General features: G+C 41.9%; 1 protein-coding gene across 3 annotated transcripts in view; it reads left to right on the top strand.

Moving 5' to 3' along the window:
* The window catches only part of st3gal5 (ST3 beta-galactoside alpha-2,3-sialyltransferase 5), an 84,505-nt gene that overhangs the window by 1,339 nt on the left and 55,298 nt on the right, over window positions 1-27,868 (top strand). Inside the window, exons 2-3 of one of the 3 annotated variants that reach the window (XM_072576175.1) lie at window positions 23,112-23,228; window positions 24,223-24,303. The exons of 1 other annotated variant lie outside the window; for it this stretch is intronic. In XM_072576175.1, the coding sequence (XP_072432276.1) occupies window positions 23,194-23,228; window positions 24,223-24,303 (116 nt within the window). In that variant the 5' untranslated portion in view covers window positions 23,112-23,193. The remainder of the gene's footprint in view (window positions 1-23,111; window positions 23,229-24,222; window positions 24,304-27,868) is intronic. One more of the 3 variants, XM_072576194.1, reaches the window with a different exon arrangement.

The raw sequence follows: 27,868 nt of genomic DNA, 5'->3' as shown, positions 1-27,868 counted from the left end.
CCCAGCAACGAAAATATGTGCTCCTTCATCCAGCACTCCTGTAACAACTTTTTTATTGACTTGATGGGGGACTGAGGACTTTTAATTTCCTGGTATCGTGGGTGAGATTGATATATGAAGTGCAAACGCTAAACTATTTTACGTAGTTTGAAACGTAGGCACATTGCCGCCTTACAGTAGTTGTATTTGTTAGTACTGTGTATGGCAGTACGATGTGGTGCATTTTTAAGTTTCATAGCTGTTTGATTACCATTCCACCTGCTGGCTGTAGTAAAGAAACCAAAGCAATCCTTTGTGGTTCTTGTGGTGTTACCATAACATTACAAGGCAGGCAGCAAAATAAATTAAAGCTATTTCTGTTTATAATAATGAAGAATACATCTCATTTACAGCTAAAATTGAGGTAGTGTAATTTGTTTTTTTTCATATTGGGAGTCGTAATGAAAATATCTTTATAAAATGTTACTAGTTGTCATTTTTTATTTTTTTTTCCGTCTGAAGAATCTGCCGTCACTTTTATTTCAAAATATACTTTATTCATTGAAAAACTCACTGTGTATAATATACATTGACACAAAAGCAATTTGGTTCTGCACAATTGCATATCAAGTAAACGCACAAAACATTGGAGTTTGACTATCCACAAAGGGGGCAACATGGTGGCTCAGCGGTTAGGACTGCAGCCTCACAGCACCAGGGTCCCAGGTTCGATGCCAGCTCGGATAACTATCTGTGTGGAGTTTGCACATTCTCCCAGTGTCTGCGTGGGTTTCTGCTGGGTGCTCCGGCTATTAGAATACAACACTAATATTTACATATATTTGACACACTAGGAGAGTCCGATAACTAAACAGATCCCTGTTTCTCTCAGCAGGAAGACCTCAGATTGTGGTCTTTCTTCACTGTGCTTTGGTGGCAGAAGATGTGTGACAGTCTCAATCCCTCCACAGCTGCAGGCTGACTGGGCACATATGATGGATCTCACAGGTCTGTCGTCTGATGTCAGTTTGATATCCCTTCTCACCATTAGCCAAGTGATGTCTTGGTAATTGTTGGGAGTGCTCTAGTGATGCATTCAGCTGAATGAATTTGACCACCTGCTCAGGGAGCCACGCAACAGGATCCACCCTCTCCTTTTCTTTCAAAGTCTTGAGGGCGCTAGATGCTGACCTTCATTCTGAAGGATATATGGTCAAAGGTGTTTTTCTTAACAAATTTCTCTACAAAGGGTAGGTGATATAGAATAGTCCAACGGCTTAGGGCGTTCTGCGGCAGCAACGCCAGTCCCATCCTTCTCAACACCGGAGACAGGTAGAGCCTCAGTATGTAGTGTTAAATGTGGTAATTGTACCAGCCTTTCACCACTTCCTCTGGCAGTTCATTCCACATTCTCACCACCCTCAGTGAAAAAGTTGCCCCTTGGCCTTTTATGTCTTTCCCCTCTTGCCCTAAACCTATGCCTTGTAGTTCTGGACTCCCTCACTCCAGGGAAAAGACTTTGTCTATTTATCCTGTTCAGTACCACATGATTTTATAAACCTCTAATAAGGTCACCCCTCAGTCTTCGATGCTCCAGGGAAAACAGCCCCAGCCTATTCAGCCTCTCCCAAGAGCTCAAATCCTCTAACCCTGGCTACATCCTTGTAAATCTTTTCTGAATCCTTTCAAGTTTCACAACATCCTTCCAGTAGTAAGAAGATCAGAATTGCACACAATATTCCAACAGTGGCCTAACCGATATCCTGTACAGCCGCATGACCTCCCAACTCCTATACTTGATGCTCTAACCAGTGAGGGAAAGCATACTAAACACCGCCTTCACTATACTATCTACCTGCAACTCTACTTTCAAGGAGCTATGAACCTGCACTCCAAGGTCACTTTGTTCAGCAACCCTCCCCATTAAGTGGACCTTACCATTAAGTGTATAAGTCCAGCTAAGATTTGTTTTTCCAAAGTGCAGCACCTCCCGTTTATCTGAATTAAACTCCATTTGCTCCTCAGCCCATTGGCCCATCTGATCAAACTCCCGTTGTACTCTGAGGTGACCTTGTTTGGTGTGCACTACACCTCCAATTTTGGTGTCATCTGCAAACTAACTATATATCTCTTCTGTTCACATTCAAATCATTTTTATAAATGATGAAAAGTAGTGTACTTAGCATCGTTTCTTGTGGCACACTGCTGGTCACGGGCTTCTATTCTGAAAAGCAACCCTCCACAATCACCCTGTGTCTTCTACCTTCAAGTCAGTTCTGTATCCAAGTTCTCCCTATGTTCCATGAGATCTCAATTTGCTAACCAGTCTCCCATGGGGAACCTTGTCGAATGCCTTCCTGAAGTACATATAGATCATGTCTAACGCTCTGCCCTCATCAATCCTCTTTGTTACTTCGAAAAACTCAAATCAAGTTCATGAGAGAGATTTTCTAGCACACAGCCATGCTGATTATCCCTAATCAGTCCTTACCTTTCCAAATACACGTAAATGCTGTCCCTCAGAATTCCCTCCAACAACTTGTCCATCACAGATGTCAAGCTTATCGGTCTATAGTTCCATGACTTTTCCTTACCTTTCTTAAATAGTGGCACAACATTAGCAAACCTCCAGTCTTCCGGCACCTAATCTTTGACTATTAATGCAAATATTTCAGCAAGGGGCCCAGCAATCACTTCCCTAGCTACCCACAAAGTTCTAGGGTACACCTGATCAGGTCCTGGGGATTAATCAACCTTTATGCATTTTATAGACATCCAGCACCACCACTCTGTAATATGAACATTTTTCAAGATGTCGCCATCTATTTTGCTACCTCCGATATCTTCCATATCCTTCTCCACAGTAATACTGATGTGAAATACTCGTTTAGTATCTCCTCCATCCCCTGCGGCTCCACACATAGGTGATCTTTGAGGGGTCTTATTCTCTCCTTAGTTACCCTTTTGTCCTTACTGTTATAAGATCCCTTTGGATTCTCCTTTAACCCTGTTGGCTAAAGCCATCTATGTCCCCTTCTTACCCTCCTGATTTCCAGCATAATCAACATTTTCTTGTACACACTGAACAACATCTTCCCCATTTAAACCCAACACTATGGTAGTGCTAGTCTATATGTAGAAAGTTTAAAATCCCCAGTCATACCCACCCTATTATTCTTACAGATAGCTGAGATCTCCTTACAAATTTGTTTCTCAATTTCCTGCTGACTATTAAGGGTCTATAATATAATCCCAATAAGGTGATCATCCCTTTCTTAATTCTCAATTCCACCCAAATAACTTCCCTGGATGTATTTCCAGAAATATCCTCCCTAAGTACAGCACTAATGTTATCCCTTATCAAAAATGCCCCCCTTTTCCCCCCCCCCCTCCCCCCAATGGAAGTATGTCATCCACTAACAAACTTGCAGAAGTAAAACTGGTTTGGGTACAATATTTCTAGCTGAATGGCATAAAGTTCCATACAACTGACTACGATAGTCAAGCACAGAATTACAGCCCCAGTCTCTCTTTTTCTCAATGAATCATTTTTCAAACGGATAAATTTTGCATTTAGGAAAAGAGTAATCTTGTACCATTAATGAAAGGTTTTCATTCTTCGTTGGTAAATATTCCATCACTCCCCTGCAAATAATGTGCACGACCAGTTGGTCCACCAAACTAATCTGGTACTGGTGTGGTACAACTCCTCCATAATGTCAACATCATCTTTTCTCCCACCACTCACTAATGTTACCTGGGAGACAAAAAATACTTTTTCATTTGGTGAACTTCATTTTTAATGAGCTGTTGTTGATTAGACTTCAACCACCTTTCAAAACGTTTGTATGATCAATGGTTTGTGGGAAACTCACTGCTAAACGATCAAGGATTGCTGTGTTCCTTTTTTCTTTCAATTGCCAGCCATAATCTTATTATAAAGACTATAACTTTGTAGGAATAGGAGTAGACCATTCGGTCCCATGAGCCTGCTATGCCATTCAATAAGATCATGGCTGATTCAACACTTCCCACGTCTACTTTGCTGCTTCCCTAGTAACTTTCAATTCCCCTACTGATTGTCTTAACTATATACAGGGACTCTGACCCCATGGCCAGCCCTCTGAGAGAATAATATCCTTCTCATCTCTCTTAAATTGGGTTCCCTTTATTCTGAGACTATGCCCTCTGATCCCAGATCCTTCAATGAAAGGAAACATCTTCTCAAGCATTTACCTTGTTGAGCCCTTTTAAGTGAGATCACCTCCTGATCTTCTAAACTCCATGGAGGTAAGGTCCAAACTGTTTAGCCTTTGCTCAAAGACAATCCCTTCATGTCAGGGATAATCCTACTGTAACTGTACTCCTGGCTCTGCTGTAAGTTGATATCACCATTAGAGTTGCACTTGGCATTTAGAAGATAGTCGTGGTTTACGGTAAGGACAAGCCAGAGAACTATAGACCGGTGAGCCTGACCTCGGTGGTGGGCAAGTTGTTGGAAGGAATCCTGAGCAACAGGATGTACATGTATTTGGAAAGGCAAGGACTGATTAGGGATAGTCAACATGGCTTTGTGCATGGGAAATCATGTCTCTCAAACTTGATTGAGTTTTTTTGAAGAAGTAACAAAAAGGATTGTTGAGGGAAGATCAGTAGATGTGATCTACATAAACTTCGGTAAGGCGTTTTGACAAGGTTCCCCATGGGAGACTGATTGATTAGCAAGGTTAGATCTCATGGAATGCAGGGAGAACTAGCCATTTGGATACAGAACTGGCTCAAAGTAGAAGGCAAGAGGGTGGTGGTGGAGGGTTGTTTTTCAGATTGGAGGCCTGTCTCCAGTGGAGTGCCACAAGGATCGGTGCTGGGTCCTCTGCTTTTTGTCATTTACATAAATGATTTGGATGTGAGCATAAGGAGGTACAGTTAGCAAGTTTGCAGATGACATCAAAATTGGAAATGTAGTGGACAGCAAAGAGGATTACCGCAGATTAAAACAGGATCTGGGCCAAATGGGCTGGGAAGTGGCAGATGGATTTTAATTCAGATAAATGTGAGGTGCTGAATTTTGGGAAAGCAAATCTTAGCAGGTCTTATACACCTAATGGTAAGGTCCTAGGGAGTGTTGCTGAACAAAGAGACCTTGGAGTGCAGGTTCATAGCTCCTTGAAAGTGGAGTCGCAGGTAGATAGGATAGTAAAGGCGGCGTTTGGTATGCCTTCCTTTAATGGTCAGACTATTGAGAACCGGAGTTGGGAGGTCATGTACAGGACATTGGTTAGGCCACTGTTGGAATATTGCTTGCAGTTCTTGTCTCCTTCCTATCGGAAAGATGTTGTGAAACTTGAAAGGGTTCAGAAAAGATTTACAAGGATGTTGCCAGGGTTGGAGGATCTGAGCTGTAGGGAGAGGCTGAGCAAGCTGGGGCTGTTTACCCTGGAGTGTCGGAGGCTGAGGGGTGACCTTATAGAGGCTTACAAAATTATGAAGGGCATGGATAGGGTAAATAGACAAAGTCTTTTCCCTGGGGTCGGGGAGTCCAGAAGTAGAGGGCATAGTTATAGGGTGAGAGGGGAAAGATATAAAAGAGACCTAAGGGACGGGTGGTATGTGTATGGAATAAGCTGCCAGAGAAAGTGGTGGAGGCTGGTACAATTGCAACGTTTTAAGAGGCATCTGGATGGGTAAATGAATAGAAAGGGTTTGGAGTATATGGGCAGAGTGCTGGCAGGTGGGACTGCATTGGGTTAGGATAACTGGTTGGCATGGACGGGTTGGACCGAAGGGTGTTTCCAATCTGTACATCTGACTCTAGGAGTTTCTCAGGGTAGTTTCGTAGGCCCAATCATCTTCAACTGCTTCATCATTGACCTGCCCTCCATCATAAGGATAGCAAAAGCATCTATAGATGCATAAAAGGGAAGAGTTGGTCCCTTGGAAAGTGAAACTGGAGAGTTAATAGTGGGGAACACTGAGATGACAGAGATGCTGAATCAATACTTGGCTTCAGTTTTCGTGGTGGAGGACAAAAGTACCATTCTTGTTGGAACAGGCAAGTCAGAGGCAATAGATAATTTAAACTTAGAATAATCAACATTTTTAGGAAAAAGGTATTAAACTATTAGGATTGAGGGCTGACTAGTCCCCCGAGCCTGATGACTTATATCATTAGGGTATTAAAGGAAGTGGCAGCGAAGATAGTAAATCCATTGGTTACAATCCTAGAATTCTGCAATGTGGAAACAGGCCATTTGGCCCTACAAGTCCACATCGACCCTCTGAAGAGTAATCCACCCAGACCCATTTCCCTGCTACTCTACATTTTGCCCCTAACTAATGCACCTAACCTATCCATCCCTGAACACTATGGGCAATCTTACCATGGCCAATTTACTTAATCTGCACATCTTTTGGAGCCCATGCAGATACTGAGTGTGTGCAACCTTCGCACACAGCCGCCTAAGGCTGGAATCGAACCCAGGGCCCTGTCGCTGAGGCAACAGTGCTAACCACTGAGCCATAATACTCCAAAATTCCCTGGGCGTGGGAAACATTCCAGTCGATTGGAAAATGGCTAAAATAACTCCCTTATTCAAAAGGAGGAGGGCAAAATGTGAGAAATTACAGTTAATTTAATATCTGTTGTTGGGGAAAGTGTTTGAATCAATTATCAAGGAAGCACCATTTTCTTGGTGGCAGTTGTGGTGGGAGGAGCAACAACAAGGACCAGATGCGTGATGGGAAGGGAGTTTAAAGACTTACCTAATGTATAGGCAGAGCTCATTCTCCACAGGAGCGGACACTGGACTGCTGGGTAGGTGAGGCTTTATATTTGGGCAGTTACATTACTCTGATCCTCTGAAGATCTTGACTCCCCGGGAGGGGTCTGTCAGTTCCGCGATTGGTCAAAAAAACACGGAGTTTGGTCCACTTCAGCAAGATTTCACGCTGTAATCAGTATCAACTGGGTACAGGTTGTCCAGCAACACAGGTTAAATGCTTCTGTGTTCCTTGGAGAAACTGCTGCGCAATCACTTGAGGCAAGACCATTCAATTAGATTCCCTACAGTATGGAAACAGGCTCTTCGGCCCAACAAGTCCACACCGACCCTCCGAAGAGTAACCCACGCAGACCCGTTCCCCTACCCTATATTTACCCCAAACTAGTGCCGCCTGAATTTTTATATGGTTCTTAAGAAATCGTACACCCTTAATTACAGAGTAAATCAAATAGTGTAATAAAATTACATTATGGACAGCAGGTTAACCCAAAAGTATTTCCTGGGAACCAGCATTGTTTTGAACCTGCGTCTCCAAGGTTAACTAGGATGGTTTGTAATGTCCTATCTAGTTTGGTTAATTCCATACTGTGAACAGAACATTGTCTGGTAATCTTTGATTCAGTCAGCTCAGGAATGCAACTTTTAGCAGGGTGAAAAGCTATTTTAAACAGTGTTAATTTGCAGCCTAAAAAGCCATTTTGTTATGTTACTTGCATTAAGAAGCCATTTTATAGTTAGCAAAAGCATGAATTAAATGGTTGCTCCTGACAACAGCCTTAATCCAGATTTTAGATCCTCACCTCTGACCAAAAAAAAGGTTGTGTGCTAGATTAATAAGGTGACTAGTCTTGTTTTTTTCCTTTTTTTTTAACTTTTCAGTAGGCTCATTGGGAATTTAGAATAGTGGGAAGGGAGGTTAGGGCAGTTGAATGTTCCTTCTGCAGAATGTGGGAGGTAAGGATCACCACCTGGGTCCCTGCTGACTGCATCTGTGGGAACTGCACCCAATTTCAGCTCCTTGAAAACAGCGTTACAGAGCTGGAGCTGGAATGAACTTTGGATCGTGTGGGAACCGGAGGGGGTTATTGAGAGGAGTTACGGAGAGATAGTCACACAGGTACAAGTAGAAGGTAGTTGGGATACTGTTAGGGGAATTGAAAGGGAGCTAGCAGGTAGTGCAGAGATCCCCTGTGGCCACTCCCCTCAATAACAAGTATACCGTTGGGGGAGGGGGGGAACTTACCAGGGGTAAACAATGGGGCACAGGTCACTGGCACGGTGTCTGTTCCTGTTACTCAGCGGGAAGCAGGGAGAGGGGCAGAGCATTAGTCGTTGGGGACTCCATAGTTAGGGGGACAGACAGGAGGTTCTGTGGGAACGAGGGAGACTCATGGTTGGTGTGTTGCCTCCCAGGTGCCAGGTTTCGTGATGTATCTGATCATATTTTCAGGATGCTTGTGGGTGAGGGGGTGCAGCCCCAAGTCATGGTCCACATAGGTACCAATGACACAGATAGGAAGATAGGTATGGATTTAAGGCAGAAATTCAGGCAGGTAGGATGGACACTTAGAGCTAGGACAAAGAGAGCTGTTATCTCTAGTTTGTTGCCTGTGCCATGTCTTAGCAAGGCACGGAATAGGAGAGAGGGGAGTTGAGCATGTGGCTACAGGAGGGAGTGTTTTGCATTCCTGGATAATTGGGGCTTTTTCTAGGGTAGGTGGGACTTCTATAAACAGGATGATCTTCACCTGAACCAGAGGGGTTCCAATATCCTGGGGTGAAATTTGCTAATGAACTTTGGGTGAGTTTAAACTAATTCATCAGGGGGATGGGAGGCTAAATTTCTAATTTGAGTATAGAGGGGGTTGAGAGTAGTGAGGTACAAATTAAGGTTTCAGGGTCGCAAGAAGTCTGGTTGAAATATGTCTACTTCAACACTACGACCATCCGGAATAGGATGGGTGAACTTGCAGCACTGATCAGTACCTAAGATTTCGATGTTGTGGCCATTTCACGGACATGGGTAAGCAGCGACAGGAATGGTTGTTGCTGGTTCTTGCATTTAGATGTTCAGTAAGAACAGAGAAGATAGTAAAAGAGGTGGGAGTGTGGCATTGTTAGTCAAGGACGGTGTTACAGTGGTAGAAAGGATGTTTGAGGGCTCGTCAACTAAGGTAGTATGGGCTGAGATTAATGGCAGGAAAGGAGAGGTCAGCCTTTTGGGGGTTTTCTATAGGCCTCCGAATAGTTCCAGAGACATAGAGGAAAGGATAGCAAAGATGATTCTCGATTGGAGCAAGAGTGACAGGGTAGTTTATGGGGGAGGAGAAAGTGAGGACTGCAGATGCTGGCGATCAGAGCTGAAAATGTGTTGCTGGAAAAGCGCAGCAGGTCAGGCAGCATCCAAGGAACAGGAGAAGGGCTGATGCCCAAAACGTCGATTCTCTTGTTCCTTAGTTATGGGGGACTCAACTTTCCAAATATTGACTAGGAGTACTACAGTAATTTAGATGGGTCAGTTTTTGTCCATTGTGTGCAGGAGGGTTTTCTGACAGAGTATATAGACAGACTAACGAGGACAATGCCACATTAGATTTGGTATTGGGAAATGAAGCCGGCCAGGTGTTAGGTTTAGAGGAAAGTGAACACTGGTGATCGTGACCGCAATTCAATTATGTTTACTTTAGTTATAGAAAGGGTTAGTGTACTGGATATAGGTTTGCTTGCTAAGTTGGAAGGTTCATTTTCAGACATTTCATCTTTGAGAAGGAAACACTGACTACACTATTAGAAGACCCAAAGATACTTACACCAGACACGACCAACTTCATCAGCAAGGACAGTATCATCAAGCTAGTGGACCTATGTCTTATCACCCACATGGTGGTATGGTGATGAAACGCCTGAAAACGAACCTTCCAGCTCAGCGAGCAAACCTATATCCAGAACCTCAACCTGAGCTACAAATCATCTCAAGATGCGCTAGGATTAGGTATGGAATGAGCTGCCAGAGGATGTGGTGGAGGTTGGTACAGTTGCAACATTTAAAGGGCACTTGAATGGGTATATGAATAGGAAGGGTTTGGAGGGATATGGGCCAGGTGCTGGCAGGTGGGACTAGATTGGGTTGGGCTATCTGGATGGCATGGACAAGTAGGACCAAAGGGTCTGTTTCCATGCTCTACAACTCTGACTCTTAGTATACAGTGGAAGGCAAGAGCTACAGCTGGGGGAAAGGCAATTCCGATGTGATTAGATAAGCTTTAGGATGGAGAAGGAAACTGTAGGGGATGGGCACAATAGAAATGTGGAGCTTATTCAAAGAACAGTGTATACTTGATAAGTGTGTACCAGGGAGGAAGTTGTTGAGCGTAGGAGCTTTACTCAGCAACTAAGGACGTTGAATCTCTTGTCAAGAGGAAGAGGGCTTATGTCAGGATGCGACATGAAGGGTCAGGGTGATTTGAGAATTACCAGGTAGCCAGGAAAGACCTAAGCAGATAGCCAAGACAAGTGAGGAGATTGGTGGATAGGATCAGGGAAAATCCTAAAGCTTTCTATGGGCATATAAGGGATAAAATAATTACCACAGTAAGATTAGGGTCAATTGAGGACAGTCCTGGGAAGTTGTGCATGGAGTCAGGCGATAGGCAAAGCACTAAATGACTTTCTTTTTCAGTATTCACTTTGGAAACAGACAGTGTTGTTGAGAACTGAGAAACTGGCTACTAGACTTGATGGAATTGAGATTCACAAGAAAGTGGTGTTAGAAATTCTGGAAAGTGTGAAAATAGATAAATCCATTGGGCTGGATGAGATTCTTCCTATAATTCTCTGGGAAGCCATGGAGGAGATTGCAGAGCCTTGGGCAATGACAACAAAGATCAAAGCCAACAGGAATAGTACCAGAAGACTGAAGGATAGCAAATGTTGTCCACTTGTTCAAGAAGCCACCCCTGGTAATTATAGACCAGTGAACTTTACTTTGGTTGTGGGTAAAGTGTTGGAAAAGGCTTTAAGAGATAGGATTTATAATCATCTCAAAAGGAATAAGTTGTTTAGGGATAGTCAACATAGTTTTGTGAAGGGTAGGTCGTGCCTCACAAACCTCATTGAATTCTTTGAGAAGGTGACATAACAGGTGGATGAGGGTAAGCTGTTGATGTGTATATGGATTTCAGTATGGTGTTTGATAAGGCTCCCACGGTGGGTTATTGCACAAAATACGGAGGCATGGGATTGAGGGTGACTTAGCAGTTTGGATCAGAAATTTCTCACTGAAAGAAGACAGGGTGATAGTTGTTGATGAGAAATGTTCATCCTGGAGTTCATTTACTAGTGGTGTACTGCAAGGATCTGTTTTTGGTCCACTGCTGTTTTGTAATTTTTACAAATGACCTCTGAGGGCATAGAAGGATGGGTTAATAAATTTGCAGATGACTTGAAGGTTGGTACAGTTGGATAGTGCTGAAGGATGTTGTAGATTAGAGGGACATAGATAAGATGCAGAGCTAGGCTGAGAGGTGGCAAATGGAGTTTAATGCAGAAAAATGTAAGGCGATTCACTTTGGAAGAAGCAACAGGAAGTTGCCACTCAGGAAAGATGCAGTGTCATTGGAGGCATTTCACTAGATTGATGCCAGAGATGAGGGGTTTCTCGTATGAAGAGAGATTGAACAGTTTAGCCTATATTCTCTGGAATTTATAAGAATGAGTGGAGATCAAATTGAGGTATTCAAGATGATAAAAGATAAGGATAAAATAGACATGGAGTGGATGCTTCCTCTTGGGCATTCTAAGGCAAGAGTCTTAGGATAAGGGGTAGCAAATTAAAACAGTTGAGGAGAAACTGCGACTCCCAAAGGGTTGTGAATATGTGGAATTCGCTACCCCAAAGTGCGGTGGATGCTGGGACAGGGAGTAAATGTAAGGAAGAGTTATAAATTTTTAATTGGTAATGGGCTAAAGAGATATGGAGAAAAGGCTGGAAAATGGGGGTGATGAGCATATCAGCCATGATTGAATGGTGGAGCATTCATAGTCGAATGGCCTAATTCAGCTCAAACTCTTATGAACTTATCCGGGGGTGTTCAGCACCATTTGCAACTTCTCAGATACAGAAGCAGTCCAAGTTCAAATGTAACAAGATCTGGACAGTATCCAGTTTTGGCTAACAAGTGGCAAGTAATGCACACATTCCAGGCAATGACCGTCTCAATAAGGCATAATGTTTAAAAAAAAAAAATTCCCATTGACATTCAATGGTGCTACCATCGCTGACCTGACCCCCACTCCCCCACTATAAACATTCTCAGGTTAACAGTAACCAGCAACTTGACTGCACTATAAGTACAGTAACTACATGAGCTGCTCAGAGTAGGAATATTGTACAAGTGACTCTCCTTACTACCCCCATGCCTGTCCAACATCTACAAGCCACAAGTTAGGATCATGATGGAATACTCTCCACTTCCTGAGTATAGCTCCTCCAACACTCCAGAAGCCTGACAGTATCTAGAAAAAAGACACCTGTTTGATTGGCACCATAGCCACAATCATCCTCTCCACTCCATATCAGCTGCATGTACTATCTACGAGTTACATTGCAGAAATTTGCCAAAGATCCTTCAACAACATCTTCCAAATCCACAACCATTTCCATCTAGAAAGACAAAGGCAGCAGAAACATGGGAATGCCACCATCTGCAGGGGGAGCCAATGGCCTCATAGAATTGGACTGTTCATCCAGAAATTTGGGTAATATTCCGGGGGCGTGGGTTCGGATCCCACTGTGGCAGATGGTGGAATTTGAATTCCAATAAATTATCTGGAATTAGTCTAATGATGACCACAAATTCATTGTTGATTATCAGAAAAATCCATCTGGTTAACTGATCCCTTTTAAGGAAGGGAGCCTGCCATCCTTAAATGGTCTGGCCTACATGTGCCTTGAGCAATGTGGTTGACTCTTAACTGCTCTCTGTGCAATTAGGGATGGGCAATGCATGCTGGCCTAGTCCAGAGATGCCTTCATCCTGTAATGCCCATTCCTGATTGCGAAGGTCGACAAGCCCTCCTTTTCTTCATCTCTTGCTGACCCAACCAGTCCCCTCTTCCCACTTACACATACAAACATATAAATAGAAAGCAGGAAACAATAGCTTTGCTTCACTTGGAGGTCGCCACTGATGATGTTACCTAGCCAGGTAATGAAACGTCTGGATATCAAACCTACAGCTCAGCGAGCAAACCTACACCTTAAACCTCAACCTGAGCTACAAACCTTCACAATCCTTGCACACTCAAATGGCGGAACTGGTCCTCACCCTCACAATTTCTCGTTTTGATCCTCCCTCTTCTTACAGACCGGAGGGGTAGCCATGCGCATCTATATAGGCCCCAGCTATGTCTGCCTCTTTGTAGGATACATCGAACATTGTATCTTCCGCAGCTACACCAGCACCATTCCCCATCTTTTCCTGTGCTGCATTGATTACAGTATCGGCGCCACCTTTTGCTCCCATGAGGATGTGGAACAGTTCATCAATTTCACTAACGCCTTCCAGCCTGACCTCCGGTTCACATGGACAATCTCTAACACCACCTTACCCTTTTTGGACCCCTCTGTCTGCATCTCTGGCGACACCCTAGACATCCTATTTCAAACTAGCCGACTCCCACAGCTACCTTTATGACCCGCCCTACTCCCAATTCCTCTGTCATATATGCTCTCAGGGGGAGCAAATCCACTCCAGGACATCTCAGATAGCCAGCTATTTCAAGAAAGGATGTTGCCAGGGTTGGAGGATTTGAGCTATAGGGAAAGGTTGCATAGGCTGGGGCTGTTATCCCTGGAGTGTTGGAGGCTGAAGGATGATGCAATAGAGGCATTTAAAATCATGAGGGCCACAGATAAGATAAATAGACAAAGTCTTTTCCCTAGGTTGGGGGAGTGCAGAACTGAAGGGGTTTAGGGTGAGAGGGGAAAGATATAAAAGAACCTAAGGGGCAACCTTTTCACACAGAGGGTGGTACGGGTATGGAATGAGCTGCCAGAGGATGTGGTGGAGGCTGGTACAATTGCAACATTTAACAAGCATCTGGATGGGTATATGAATAGGAAGGGTTTGGAGGGATGTGGGCTGGGTGCTGGCAGGTGGGACTAGATTAAATAGGATATCTGGTCAGCACTGTCAAGTCAGACCGAAGGGTCTGTTTCCGTGCTGTCCATCTCTATGACTGCAATTTCCCCTCCCGTGTGATCAACAATGCCCTCCAGTGCATCTCCTCCACTTCCTGCATCTGTGCCCCCAATCGCAAAAAGGATAGAACCCCCACCAACAACGGCCCTGACTTTCCTCTCCATGAATCTCCAGATACAGCACATTATCCTCTGCCATTTCTACCATCTTCAGTCAGACCCCACCACTAAACCCTATCTGCATTCCACAGAGGCCATTCCCTTCACAACTCCCTTGTTGGGTCCGTGGCCTCCACTACCCATCACCCCACACATCCCCGGCATCTTTCCTTGCTGCTACACGAGATGTAAAACCTGCACCCGTACCTCTGTCCAAGGCCCCAAAAGATCATTTTACACCCAGTGGAGATTTTCCTGCACATCAACCCACCTCCCCTATTGTGTCCTTTCCTCTTGATGTGGTCCCCTCTACATCTGGGAGACAAGATGCCAATTTGCGGATGGTTTAGGGAACATCTCTGGGGTGCACGCACCAAACAACTTCACTACCCTGTGGCCAGCCACTTCAGTGACCCCCACTCACTCCCCCAAGGATATGCAAGTCCTGGGCTGCCTCCACTGCCAAATCGAAACCACCCTCCAATTGGAGGAAGAATGCTTCATCTACCACCTTGGGACCTTACAATCACACGGCATCAATGTTGACTTCAATAGTTTCCAAATATCCCCTCCCCCACCTCGGTCCAGATCCAAATCGCAAACTTGGCACTGCCCTCCTGACCTGACTTGTCCTATCTGTCCATCTTCCTTCCCGTTTATCTGCTCCACCTCCCACTGATCAATCAAAATTAATCCCCACGTGCATCCACCTATCACCATGTCTCATTTCAATGTGTTTTCCCTAGTCCTCACTTTTCCAGTATCCGCATTCACAGGATCATCTTCTGCAATTTTTGCGACTTGCAGCAAAAATACCATCACTAAGCTCATATTCCCCCTCCCTTTTATTAACAGTATTTTACAGGGGTTGTACCTTCTTGGACACCCTAGACTGCTTCTGTCATTCTTTGCATTACTTTGTTGCTGGCATTTCAATACATCCGCTTGTTTCCATGCCAACATTTCCCTCCTTGGCTTGCTGCAGTGTTCCACTAAAGTCAATGCAAGCTGAAGGGTTCTACCTAAGCACTCTTATAGCCTTCAGAATTCAACATTTGAGATCAACAATCTCAGAACAAAGTATGTCCGACTTCACTCCTTGTGTTTTGCTTTCAGCAAAACCAACCCAATTTTGACAATGTATAGCTGTAATTTATATCCATTTTGGCACATTTGAGATCAGTCCTTTGTTATCAATAAGATTTTTTTTTTAAACTTTATCTCAGCGTATTTACCATTTATTCCATTCGTTCATCCTCCTGTTTTGTCAACAATGCAAGTGCCATCGTCCTCCAACATAATTCATTTCCAAATAAGAGTAAAGGGATTCAAAACATTAACTCCTGTTTCTTTCTATACTAGAAACTACCAGTCACTCCATTGCTCTAGTTTCCTACCCTGTCCTTTATTAACATTGATACATTCTACCCATTAGATATTTGCATTTTATTGTTGGAAGTTGATTTGTTTCAAAACAGTGAATGTACCATCAGTAGTTCAAGTGTACATTAGTAAGTCAGGTCATGTATTTGTTGCTTTTAAACTTCAACATGCTGAAATTCCACTGTAGATATGTAGACACCAAAAAAGAGAATAGAGAAGCATATTGCTGTTTTGGAAATGTGTGCAAAACAGTTGTTTTTCCCCAATTTAACTCGCTTTTAGAACATTTTGGATATATAAATAGGAAGGGTTTAGAGGGATATGGGCCAAGGGGCGAGTTGGACCGAAGGCCTGTTCCTGTGGTGTACATCTCTGTGACTCTTTTTTTTTCCTTGCTTAGATTTTCTGCAAGTCAGTTTTTTTTCTAACATCTCTTCAGAGCAAAGATTTGTGATCTGACACATCATTGATTGAAATTGCATCTGGATTATAAATGAGTTGAAAAAGTCTGTCTCTGTCTCAACTTGTACCAAGTTCACTGAAGGTGAAAGTACTTCTCTACTTAGCTACTAACCTGTGATCGAACCTGACTCTGTATGAAGACATCCTTTTTCAGAAATTTGCCCTCGAGTTGTTTTCATTAGATTATTGGAATAAGACTTTTTTAACAAAAAGGCTTTGTTGATGAACAATGTCATTGTTTGGTTTCTTCCTAAAAGAAGAAAAGTAGAGTTGATGCTAAGACAGAAGAGCACCCATCAGTCAAAATATTTACAATTTTTAGCCAGTTAAGTTTAATATATTTTTAAACAGCATTTCATAACTGGTTGTCAAAATTATATTTTACCAGAACACCAAAGTGAAATAATTATTTACTTGTGCCCTCCCATAGCTCTGCAAATATATCCTTTTCAAAGAATCTGTTTCACTCCTGCATTGCAGCTGTTCAAGAAAGCAGCTCATCACCCCCACCTTGAGGGCAATTAGGGATTATTGATAAATGCTGGCCTAGTCAGTGAAACCCATATCCCCTGAATGAATGAATTTAAAAGAAATTACTCTGCTTCCACCACACACTCAGCAGGGCGTTGTTAGATGGAACCACTCATTGTGCAGAGAGACAGAGACTCCTTTTAGGATAGAAGAATGGCAAAACGTTGCTAACCTGGAATCACGTCCAAGAGAGCTATTTTCCCATTTGGATTTGATATCTCGTTGCCCTTACTCAGAGTTACTGTTCAGAAGGAGACAACTCAGCCCATTGTTTCTGTACTAATTCCCCAAATAAGTAATTCATTCAGTGTCATTCTTTCTCCTCCCCATAACTGGATATACATTGCTCCCTTTCAGATAGCAGTCTTTTGAATGTTTGAATTGAATCTGCCTTGAGCACAGCCTGAGTGCATTCTGGATACTAGCCATTAATGTCTGAAATTGTTTTTCTCGTTACTTTTGCTGACTACGAGGAAATTGTAGGGCTCTTGCAGAAATATTTGCATCATCTGTAACTACGGGGGAAGTGCCCGATAGCTGGAGGGTGGCTAATGTTATGCCTTTGTTTAAAAGGGTTGTAAAGAGAAACTAGGGAGCTGTAGACTTGAGTCTGACTTTGATTGTGGATAAGTTGTTGGTGATTCTTAAAAAAAACATTTTGAAAGGCAGAAACTGATTAGGAATAGTCAGCATGATTTTGTTTGAAGAAAATTGCATTCCAAAAACTTGAGTTTTTTTTTTGAGGAAGTTACGAAAAACTTTCTCAAAATAGAGAACCACCAGGAGACATGGAGAGTTCTTCAAGAAGTAAGTCTTTTATTTGCAAATAAACTGTGACACTGAGAAAGAGATTCTCAAATGCCCACAAACCTTCGGGTCTGTGGATTTTTATATCTTTTTTTTAATCATGTTTCTGTTAGCTTATCAGCATGTCCAACTATATTAATCAACGTACCTCACTCTAGCAACACAATAAACCAGTATTGTTAGTTCCCATTATCTCTTTAATTGTACATTCTACTTAATGTTATTCTAATGTCACGGTTAGATATTTATTGCTAACTCTGCTACAGTGATCTTTCCTTTCCAGAATAACCTATTATGATAGATATTTAGCTATTCCATCTATTACAATAGTCTCCTGTCTCAAGTTGACTCTACTAACTATTAATTAGATATTTCAGTGTCCTGTCCTAAATATTTATTGTCCCAATCCTGTCATAATAACACTTAACAGAGAAACTTGTTTTATTACTTGTGTTATCTCCTCTCGCCATAGTGACCTTTCAGCCTTAACCTTACTCTGCTAATTGGTGTAAGAACATTCCACTATGGTTATCCCATCCTGCCTTCCACAGAACACAGATTGTGCCAGTGGTTTTCATGCTTTAACCCTTCCTGTGCTTTCGTGCTCTTTACTGTCCATATAGGGACTTGGGTAGAGTTGCAGAACAGAGTTTGAGGGGTTCAGGTACAGAGTTCTTTGAATTTTGGGTCACATTGATAAGGTTAATGGTAGTTGTATTTTCCCTAGGTTGAGGATTTTAAGGCCAGGGCGCACTCTTTGTCTTGCTCACTTTCTCACTGTCTTGCTTTTGCGTGCGCTCGCTCTCTTTTGCACAGTTGCACTCACTCATTCACTCAACCCCCACCTTCCTGATGAGAAGGTGTAAATCGTTATTTGCCAGTATGTTAGAGTGTCCATTTTACGTGTAGTTTTTTGATAAATATTTAAAAAGTGGTGTTTAAATGCAATTGTAGAAACGCAGACACTTGAATCAAGATGTAATAGAAAAGGTTAAATATAAGGCCCTATCTAAGAATCTATTTTCTTGGTTTAAAATTATCATTTACTCTTGTTACCTCAGGCAATAGCCGTCAATGTTTTAAGTAAACTATTCCACTTGTTCATGTTACCATTTTTAAAAAAAATGCATCCTGGAGAAACTCAGCAGGTCTGGCAGCATCTGTGCAGAGGCAAACAGAATTATAAAGATCATAAAATGTCGAAGCAAAGTGGGCCATTCAGCTCATTGGTGCAGATTCGATGAGATTATGGCTGATATGATAACCCTCAACTCCACTTTCTAGCCTTGATTAATTTACTGATTAAAAAACCTTGAATATACTTAGCCACTCAGCCTCAATAGCTCGTCGTATGGTGAAGAATTCTTCAAATTCACAAGCTGCTGGGAGAAGAAATTCCTTCTCCTCAACTTAAATGTGTGTGACACCTTTATTCTGAGATTATGACTTTTGGTCCTAGACTCTCCCATAGTGGGGAAACAACTTATTTGCAGCTACTCTGTCGAGTCCGCTAAGAATTCTGTGCATCTCAATAAGGTTCTCTATATTCAGATGAGTACAGTCCTAATATATTCAACCTGTTCTTATCAGACAGTCCCTCCAGATCTGGTATCAGCCTCAGGAGCCTGCTCTGGGTTGTTGCAATACCAGTATATCTTCCCTTAGATAAGGGACCAAAACTGTTTTTACAGTATTCTTGCTGTGGTTGGAGTCTGTGCCTTAGATAATTTTAGCAAAAATTTTGTAAATGTTCTGTTTAAAATGAAGGCCAACATTTGCCTTTCCAATTACCTGCTGAACTCGGATGCTAGTTTTTGTTTTGGGACTCTCAGATGAGGATTCCCAAATTCTTCTTCTAATTTGCTGTAGTCTTCCTACATTTAAGTGACATTCTTCTCCTCTATTCTTCCTGCCAAAGTGCATAAACTTAACATTTTTCCTCATTATATTCCATCTGCCATTTTTTTCCCCTATACCCCCAGCCTGTTGGAACTCGCTGAAGATTCTGTCATGCTCACTAATTGCCTTCTCACCTATCTGCAAACTTGGCTATAGTACATGTTCATCTTCCTCCTCTAAATTGTTCCCTATATGTTAATGATGGTTCTCCTAACCGAGATCCCTATGGCACATTACTCGTTACAAGTTGCTATCTTGAAAGTGCCTCCTTTATTCCAATTCTGTCATGTTTATGTTACCCTGTTCTTTATCCATGATAATGTGTTGCCCCCCCCCCCCAGTGCTGTGGGTCTTGAGGTAGTCTAATGTGTGGTGCCTTATCAAATGGTGCCTGAAACTCCAAATGTATTGCATCCACTGTTTCCCCTATATCCTGCTTTTAACTCAGAATTCTAGGTTTGACAGGCATAATTTCCTCTTCATGAAGTCATACTGACTCTACTTGATTCTATTTATTTTTAAATGCTGTGCAATAGCACCCTTTTCATTTTCCCACATTTTCCCAGTTACAGGTGTTAAGCTAAGTGGTGTATAGTTGTTACCTGTTTCTGGTTCCTTTTTAAACAAAGATTTTAAATTGCCAACAGGATCTTGATCAGATGGGATGACGAGTGGCAGATGGAGTTTTAATTGTGAGGTATTTTGGTGAGGTATATTAGGACGCATCCTGGAGAGTGTTCATGAACAAAGATACCTTGCGATGCAAGTTTGTAATTTGTTGAAGGTGGAGTCATATGTAGACAAGATCATGAAGAAAGCATTTGGTACACTTTATTGGTCAGTGCATTGAATAAAGGGGTTGGGATGTAATATTGTGGACGTACAGGACATTGGTTAGGCCACTTTTGGAATATTGGTCTCCCAGCTAAAGGAAAGATGTTGTTAGACATGAAACGGTTTAGAAAAGATTTACAAGGATGTTGGCAGGGTTGGAAGGTTTTAAACTATTAGGAGAGGCTGAATTAGGATGGGGCTATTTTCCCTGGAGCATCGGAAGCTGAGGGGTGACCTTTAGAAGTTTATAAAATCTTGGAGGGACATGGATAAGGTGAGGGAGTCAAAACTAGAAGGCATTTTTCTTCAGTTGAAATGTACCTGTTCTATATGTTCTGATATGTTTCCTTAAATATTTGCATTGACCATTCATTTAACATAATTTTCAAATTCATTTTGGCTACATTTGCTTCCATACTTCTGTTATTGCCTTTATTTAAGTAGAGAATTATCTGCAATCTTTTTCTGTGAAACTATAGAATTCAATTATTATATTTTCACCAAGGAGCGTCTTCACGAAGCTAATTAATTAATCCTGTCTCATTGCACAATAAAATTTTTTCGTTCCATGGGATGTGGCTGTTCTGGCTAACCTAGTATTTATGGCCCATTCCTAATTGCCCAGAGGGCAGTGAAGAGTCAGCCATGTTAATGTGGAGACATATGTAAGCCGACCAGGTAAAGTTTAACAGATTTCCTTCCCTAAAGAGCATTAGTGAATCCAGATGAGTTTCCCCATAATTGACGATGGTTCCATAGCTATCATTACAGACGTTAATTTCAGATTGTTCGTATTCAAATTCCACCATTTGCCATGGCAGGATTTGAACGTCGATCCCCAGAAAGGTAACTTGAGTTTCTGAATTAATAGTCTAGCGATAATATCATTAGGCCATCGCCTATCCTTGGTATAGTATTCCAGCTAATCATTTTTTTATTTTTGCATTGCCATTTGTTCAAAACTTATTTTCTGTCGTGGAAGAAGAGGAGGGTGAGGGTGAGAGTTATTCTGCAGAATTTCACTGTTATAGGGTTGCTTAATCACAGAAAAGATTGACAAGGGTTGTGGCGGATGATCAGAAACGTTTATCTTGATAAGTCACACAGGATGTCATTTGACCTTGAGAACTATTTGATACTTTTACAGGAGTGGCAACTTGATTGGAGGGATTCAGATATTGAATTCCAGGGAAGTTAAGGACAGGTTGGAAACATGACAACATGTTCAAGGAAAATAAAAGGAGGTTAGAGTTGAACAGTGGTTTGTCATGATGGTGAAGTTGAGGATTATTCTTTTGAGGATAGGAGCATTGATGGATTTAAAAGGAAGAAGGGCAAAACCTTGGGGAGTGAGAGCTGTTTACAGTTTTAGATTAACAAGGGGTGAGGATGGAAAGTTAGATGATCAACTGTTTAGTGGGAATAGAATCAAGGAACAAAAAAAACTGGAAATTTCTGGAGAAACTCAGTCTGGCAGTATCTTTGGAGAAAGTGTGTTTAAAATTGAATCCAATGGCTTTTCAGAATGGTGTGGTTCTCCAAGATCAATTTGGAGGATCTGAGGTCACTAGCTCAGCTGTGTGACATCAAGATGGTACACTGGGGATGCCCTACATATAGTGGTGAGCACCTTAGAGCAATGTTAGGCTCTCAATATCACTATGGTATACTATTTCATGGTATAATAGAATTCCTGCTGCAGCAACCGCACAAATGGGATTCATAACCCCTTGGAATACGGAAATGTACAGCTTTATAAATTGATGCCTCGCATGCTATTGATGGATTGGTAAGGAAAGTGGATTTTGACCCTTGTGTAGTTGCAATCTTAGTTTCGTTTGGAACAAACTGGCCAGTTCTGTAGGTGACCCCACAACATAGCTGAAAGAAATTTGACACAATATCTTGTCTTTAAAAAATTTTTATGCTAGCAGTAGAGCTATTAATGTGGTATTCTGAATTGCAAGCATATTAAGTCTACATTTCCAAAATGGTGAGAAAGGAATACTAAAAAAGCAGCCAATTTTCACTCCTACGGGTTTTTGGAAATATCGATCAGCTGATCTTGCAGATTAATTTTAACTTTATGCACCGTTTTTGAACCAGGGCATTCTTTCCAGTAGAAAAGCCATAGTAGTGATGGTAGAAGTTTACATTCTCTGGCACGGCGGCACAGTGGTTAGCACTGCTGCCTCACAGCGCCAGAGACCTGGGTTCAATTCCCGTCTCAGGGGACTGACTGTGTGGAGTTTGCACATTCTCCCCGTGTCTGCGTGGGTTTCCTCCGGGTGCTCCGGTTTCCTCCCACAGTCCAAAGATGTGCAGGTCAGGTGAATTGGCCATGCTAAAAAATTGCCCATAGTGTTAGGTAAGGGGTAGATGTAGGGGTGGGTTGCGCTTCGGCGGGGCGGTGTAGACTTGTTGGGCCGAAGGGCCTGTTTCCACACTGTAAGTAATCTAATCTAATCTAAAAATGAACTTCCTAGAAATGTACAATTGATTCTGATATAACATGATAGTTCCATTCTCATGAGATCTCGTGTTTTAAGAAAACTGAGTGATAGCCACCCCATTTTATCTAATGGGGCCAGAATATCATTATAGCCATTACAGGTAAGGAACGTTTACGTTCTACAAATAAGTCTAAATTCTTCAATTGCATTAAAGCTAATTTGCGTTAAAGAAACATGTATTTTTCAGTTAAATATTTATTGCAGTATACAATTCCATAAACATGAAATTTTAATGTATCCCTATAGTTCAATTGGAATTTCCAATTGATTTTTATTCTGATAAACTTCACTATATTTGCATAGATGCAGTAATATATTCTGCTTTTTATTCTGGCAAGAAATATGAAATATCTCTAAACTATTATGTAGATTTATTGACTGACTGACTGACTGACTGATGCTTATAGTCACTTTGGCTGTGATTTCAAATATTTAAGCTAAATGATACTGAGTAATATTGCCAAGCTGAATTTTAGATATTGAAATTTGTTCCGGATTGCAGATTGTGAGAAAAACAAGTTCTTCCCTTGTCTCATTGTAAATTATTTGCTTTCTTTCCAGCTATTCTTTTTTTTTGAAATATTACTGGACCACTGAGAAACTGCAGTATAATTTCCTGTAATAACTGCCAGTGACTGGAAAAATGAGGAAAGCTAAACTTTTCAAAGGAACTCTAATGTAAGATATGTATATTTGGTAATACATCTAACATCTTGTTTAAAAACTAGCATTGTTAGCAGAAATGTTTTCCGTTCAATGTTGCTTTTGGGAAGAAGCTACTAAACTTTGAATTTTGTTTTTAAAGACTCACTCTGTGCAGTTACATATCTCTAATCCTAAATTCCTATTCATTATATTCCTAAATTAAATAATTCTCTATCTCAACACCTGAGCATGAAATCTGTGGTGTAGGATAGACTAGTCTGCAGCTGAAATTATCACCGGGCGAGTCAGATTCTAGGCTGATAGATACCATGATTTGGTTTTAACAAAGTGGTATCTTACTGAAGCAGATATAGTCTTCATAATAAAACAGAAGTTTATGAAGCAAAAGAAATCAAATTAACTAGGTTATTTAGGTGTAAAGTGCACAAAGATTTTTAAAGTCTCAACCTACACTCCACTTAATTTGAAACAAAACTCCCTTGCATCTCTCAAGATACCTCTGTACAGTATCTAAAAGCACCACAGTGTACAGTACTCACCAGAAAACATTATTTTCCCAACACCTCAATAGACTAACACTGATTTCAACTGCCAGTCTTGAAAACCAGATAGATGTTTGGAGCCTTTACATGTATGCCTGCGTTAAAATATTCTCCACTTCAAAATAAACTTTACAGGGTTTTATCCTCTGGTATAGGAATATCACTAAACTGCCTACTGTAAGGTAATTTTTTCTTTTGCTAACTTTTCTCCTTCTCCATTCATTCTTTTGTTTCTTCACACTGAGAGTTCAGTGCCACAGATGAAGTCAACATTACTAACTTCACCCAGGGAAATAAAGACTGTATGTGTTGAGTGCCATATTGTTGCTGAATTAATTTTAGTGAAATTCATTCTTGTTAATGGCCAGTTCGACTGTAATCATCGATACCACATCTTGGAGGTCAGCATTGCTGTTGTGATTCCTATATATTTGATCATTCTCAAGTTCCTGACTTGTTTTCAGGACTGGATGCCATACTGGGAGACCAGAGCTGTTGTTTGAGGTGGATTGCAAGTTACACCAGAGGCTACCAGGCTCCTCAAGGTGAGGTTCTGATACTTGGATTGCCCTGGCAGGGCCTTGCAATACATTCTAAATAGAATGTGCTGTATGTCCCTGGCATGCTGACCTCTGAACAAGTTGAGTAGACGCAGCAGCTGGGAAAGTGATGTAGACTTCTGAAGGTAAAGATGAGGATGTTGACTGGAAGAAACTTCACATTGAGCGTTAGGTTTTGTCTTGCTCCTAACTGGTGATCAGTTCCAGGATGTGAGTTCGGTAAGATCTCTCAATTATTTTTTTGTTGCAAAGACAAGTGGCCTCTGTTTAATGGCAACAGCAGATAGAACCCTTTTTTGGTATTACTTTACCTTTCTTCTTATGCAATAAAAGTTGCTGTTAACAATACCTCCTGAGGCCTGAAAGATTTGGACAGTGAACCCTTGGAGTATTTGTGGCTGGAAAGCCCAGATATATAGAGGTGATCCTACCCAGGAGCAGGCACAGCTTCCTCACTCGAGCTTCCATAGAAAGCAGAATTGGGCCATTCGTCCCACCAAATTTGTTCTATCGTTTGATCATGGCTGATATGTTTCTCACCAGGCGGCATTGGAATCCAGTAGTTAGTACTGCTGCTTCACAGTATCAGGGACCAAATTCTAGCCTCTAGCAACTGTCTGAGTGGAGTTTTCACATTCTCCCCGTGTCTCTGTAGGTTTCCCCTTAGTGTTCAGGTTTTCTCTGACAGTTCAACGATGTACAGGTTAGGTGGATTGGGAAATGCAGGGCTCTGGTAGGGAGGTGAGTCTAGGTGGGATGCTAAACAGAGGGTCGGTATAGTCTTGTTAGAACAAATAGCCTGTTTCCACACTGTAGGAATTTTATGGAATCTATGGAACCCCCAATCTCCTGCCTTCTGCTCATAACTCTTGATCCCGTTATTCGAGATAAAGAACCTGTCTATCAACACGTAATGACTTGGCCTCCACAGCCATCATTGACGACAAGTTCCACAGATTAACCACACTGTGACTGAAGAAATTCCTCTTCTCTGTTCAAAAGGGTTGTCTTTTCAATCTGAAGCTGCGCCCTCTGGTCCTAGTGTTTTCTACTAATGGAAACATCTCCTCATCCACTCTGTCCAGGCCTCTGTCATTCTGTCCACGGGACTAGAATGTGATTCAGATTTTTGAAGCCTTCCCTGGTTCAGAAGATACTCTATATGTCTTCTTCCTACTTACATTTTCGCACATCTGTCACTTCATTGCCCATTTTCCTAGCCTTTCCAAGTCTTTCTGCAGCCTCCCCACTTCCTCAGCACTACTTGTCCTTCTGCCTATCTTTGTGTTATCTATAAACTCAGCATCAGTGCCTTCATCCAGATTGTTAATGTATGATACTGTCTTCTCCCAGTCAGCCAATTCTCTATCTATGCCAATATCTTACCCCTAACACAAGGGCTCTTATCTTTTTTAGCAACCTTCTGTGTGGCACCTTGTCAAAGGCCTTCTGGAAATCATAGCTCGCGTCTACTGGCTCTCCTTTATCCAACCTGCTCATTACCTCTTCTAACAGATTTGTCAGGCTTGATTTCCTTTTGACAAAGCTATACTGATTTAGCCCTATTTTGCTATTCACTTCCAAATACGCTGCAATTTCATTCTTGATAATGGACTCTAAAGCTTTGCCAACAGCACCAGGCTAACCAGTTTCCTGACCAGTCTCCCTCAAACTCTGAAACAAGTGTTAAATTAGCCATTTTCCAGACATCCAGGATGCTTCCTGACTCTAGTGATTCCTGAAAGATAACAACCAGTGCCTCTACAATCTCTTCAATTATCTCCCTCTGAACTCTGGGGTGTAGTCCATCCGAGTGATTTCATCCAACTTCAGACTTTTCAGCTTCCCCAGCAAGGTCTCATTAATGATCACCTCTGCCTTCTGAGTCTGAAGGTCTGGTGTGCTACTAATCTTTTCCATTGAGAAGTGGAAGTGGTGGTGCAGGGTACCCCTGGAATGTCTAGAGAGGAAACTCTGAGGGTTGTGTGTAGGTCCACCTCCATCTGGGTGCCTGTGTGCATCACCTTTGAAAGGAATGGGCAGCTGGAGTGAGATTCCCCTCTTGCCTTGCTGGTGATGCTGAGCAGCAATGGTAAAATGGCTACAATGAGATGCATGCATACCAGAACCAACAATTAATGTCATTGTACAGTTGCATTTTTGAACTGTTGAAGTCCTTGTGAGTGTAGTGACAATTACAATGCTGTTAGCAACAGATCTCAGAATTTTGACCCAGTGACACTGAATCAGGATGGTCATTGGAAGGGAACTCAAAGGTGGTGGTGTTCCTGAAGGGCTAAGCCTGAAACGTTGACTCTTGTTTCTCAGATGCTGCCTGTCCTACTGTCCTTTTTCTAGCATCCCACTTTATTAACTCCCATATTTCTTGTCCTTCTAGATGGCAGAGATTGCAGATTTTACTTATTTCAGGATGCCTTACCTCTGACCTGTTCCTGTAGCTCTTTTATGGCTGTTTCATTTAAATTTCTGGTAGTTGATGACTTCCCCTGTCAAAAGGATATTGACAGTCGGGGATTTGGTGATTGTAACACCATAGAGTATTATGAATAACGGTTGGATTCTTTTTTGCTGGAGATAGTCAATGCCTGGCATTTCAGTGATGCAAGTGTTACTTGCCACTTGTCAGCCTAAACCTGGATTCTGTCTAGTCCTTGCTGTACTTGAAAATGGATGGCTTCAGTATCTGAAGAGACCAATGCCAGACATCAGCAAACTCCCCACGTCAGACCTTTTTTGATGGAGGGAAGGACTTTGAGACAACTGAAGATGGTTCGGCTAAGGACACCATGCTGAGAGAGTCCTGAAGAGATATTCTGGAGTTGAGTTAACTGACTTCCAACAATCACAACAATCTTCCTTTGTAGTAGATACGACTCATTCAGTGTAGAAGTTTTGCCCTGATTGCCATTAACTCCTGTTTTGTTAGGGCTCCGTGATGCCACATTTCTTTAAATACTGCCTTAGTATTATGAGGGCTTCTGCCTCAACGACCCTTTCAAACAGGGAGTTCCCAGATTCCCACGACCCTCTGGGTGGGGTGGGGGGGTTAGAAATTCCTTGCATTCCCTCCATTAACCGCCAAGTTCTCTTTGCATCTACCCGATTGTCCCTGTACTTTTATGCATCTTTTATGTATGTTGTTCTCCTCCTTCCACCACCACCCACACCAACTCCGACTGAGGTTGTTTTTCTTAAAAAGAGAAGATTATCTTTTTTTCTCTACATAACTAAAATGTGATAGCCCAGTCAACGTTCTACTAAATCTGCTTTGCACTCTCTCTAGTTCAATACTTATACTGTTGCCCAAACAACAGTTTATACAGTTTCATGCATAATCTTCCTGCTCCTAAACACACTCTTTGGCTAATAAGGGCAAATATTCCATATGTTGCCTTAATCATTTATTCTACCTGTCTTGCTATCTTTGTGGACTTCAAAACCAAGATCCCTGATTCTTGATGCTTTCTAAGGTCCACCATTTATCATGCATTTCCTTGCCTTTGCTGTCTTGTCTGAGTACATCACTTGT

The sequence above is a fragment of the Chiloscyllium punctatum genome, chromosome 1, assembly GCF_047496795.1.
Source record: "Chiloscyllium punctatum isolate Juve2018m chromosome 1, sChiPun1.3, whole genome shotgun sequence".
Lineage (NCBI taxonomy): Eukaryota > Metazoa > Chordata > Chondrichthyes > Orectolobiformes > Hemiscylliidae > Chiloscyllium > Chiloscyllium punctatum.
This window is presented reverse-complemented; position numbering and strand designations above follow the sequence as displayed.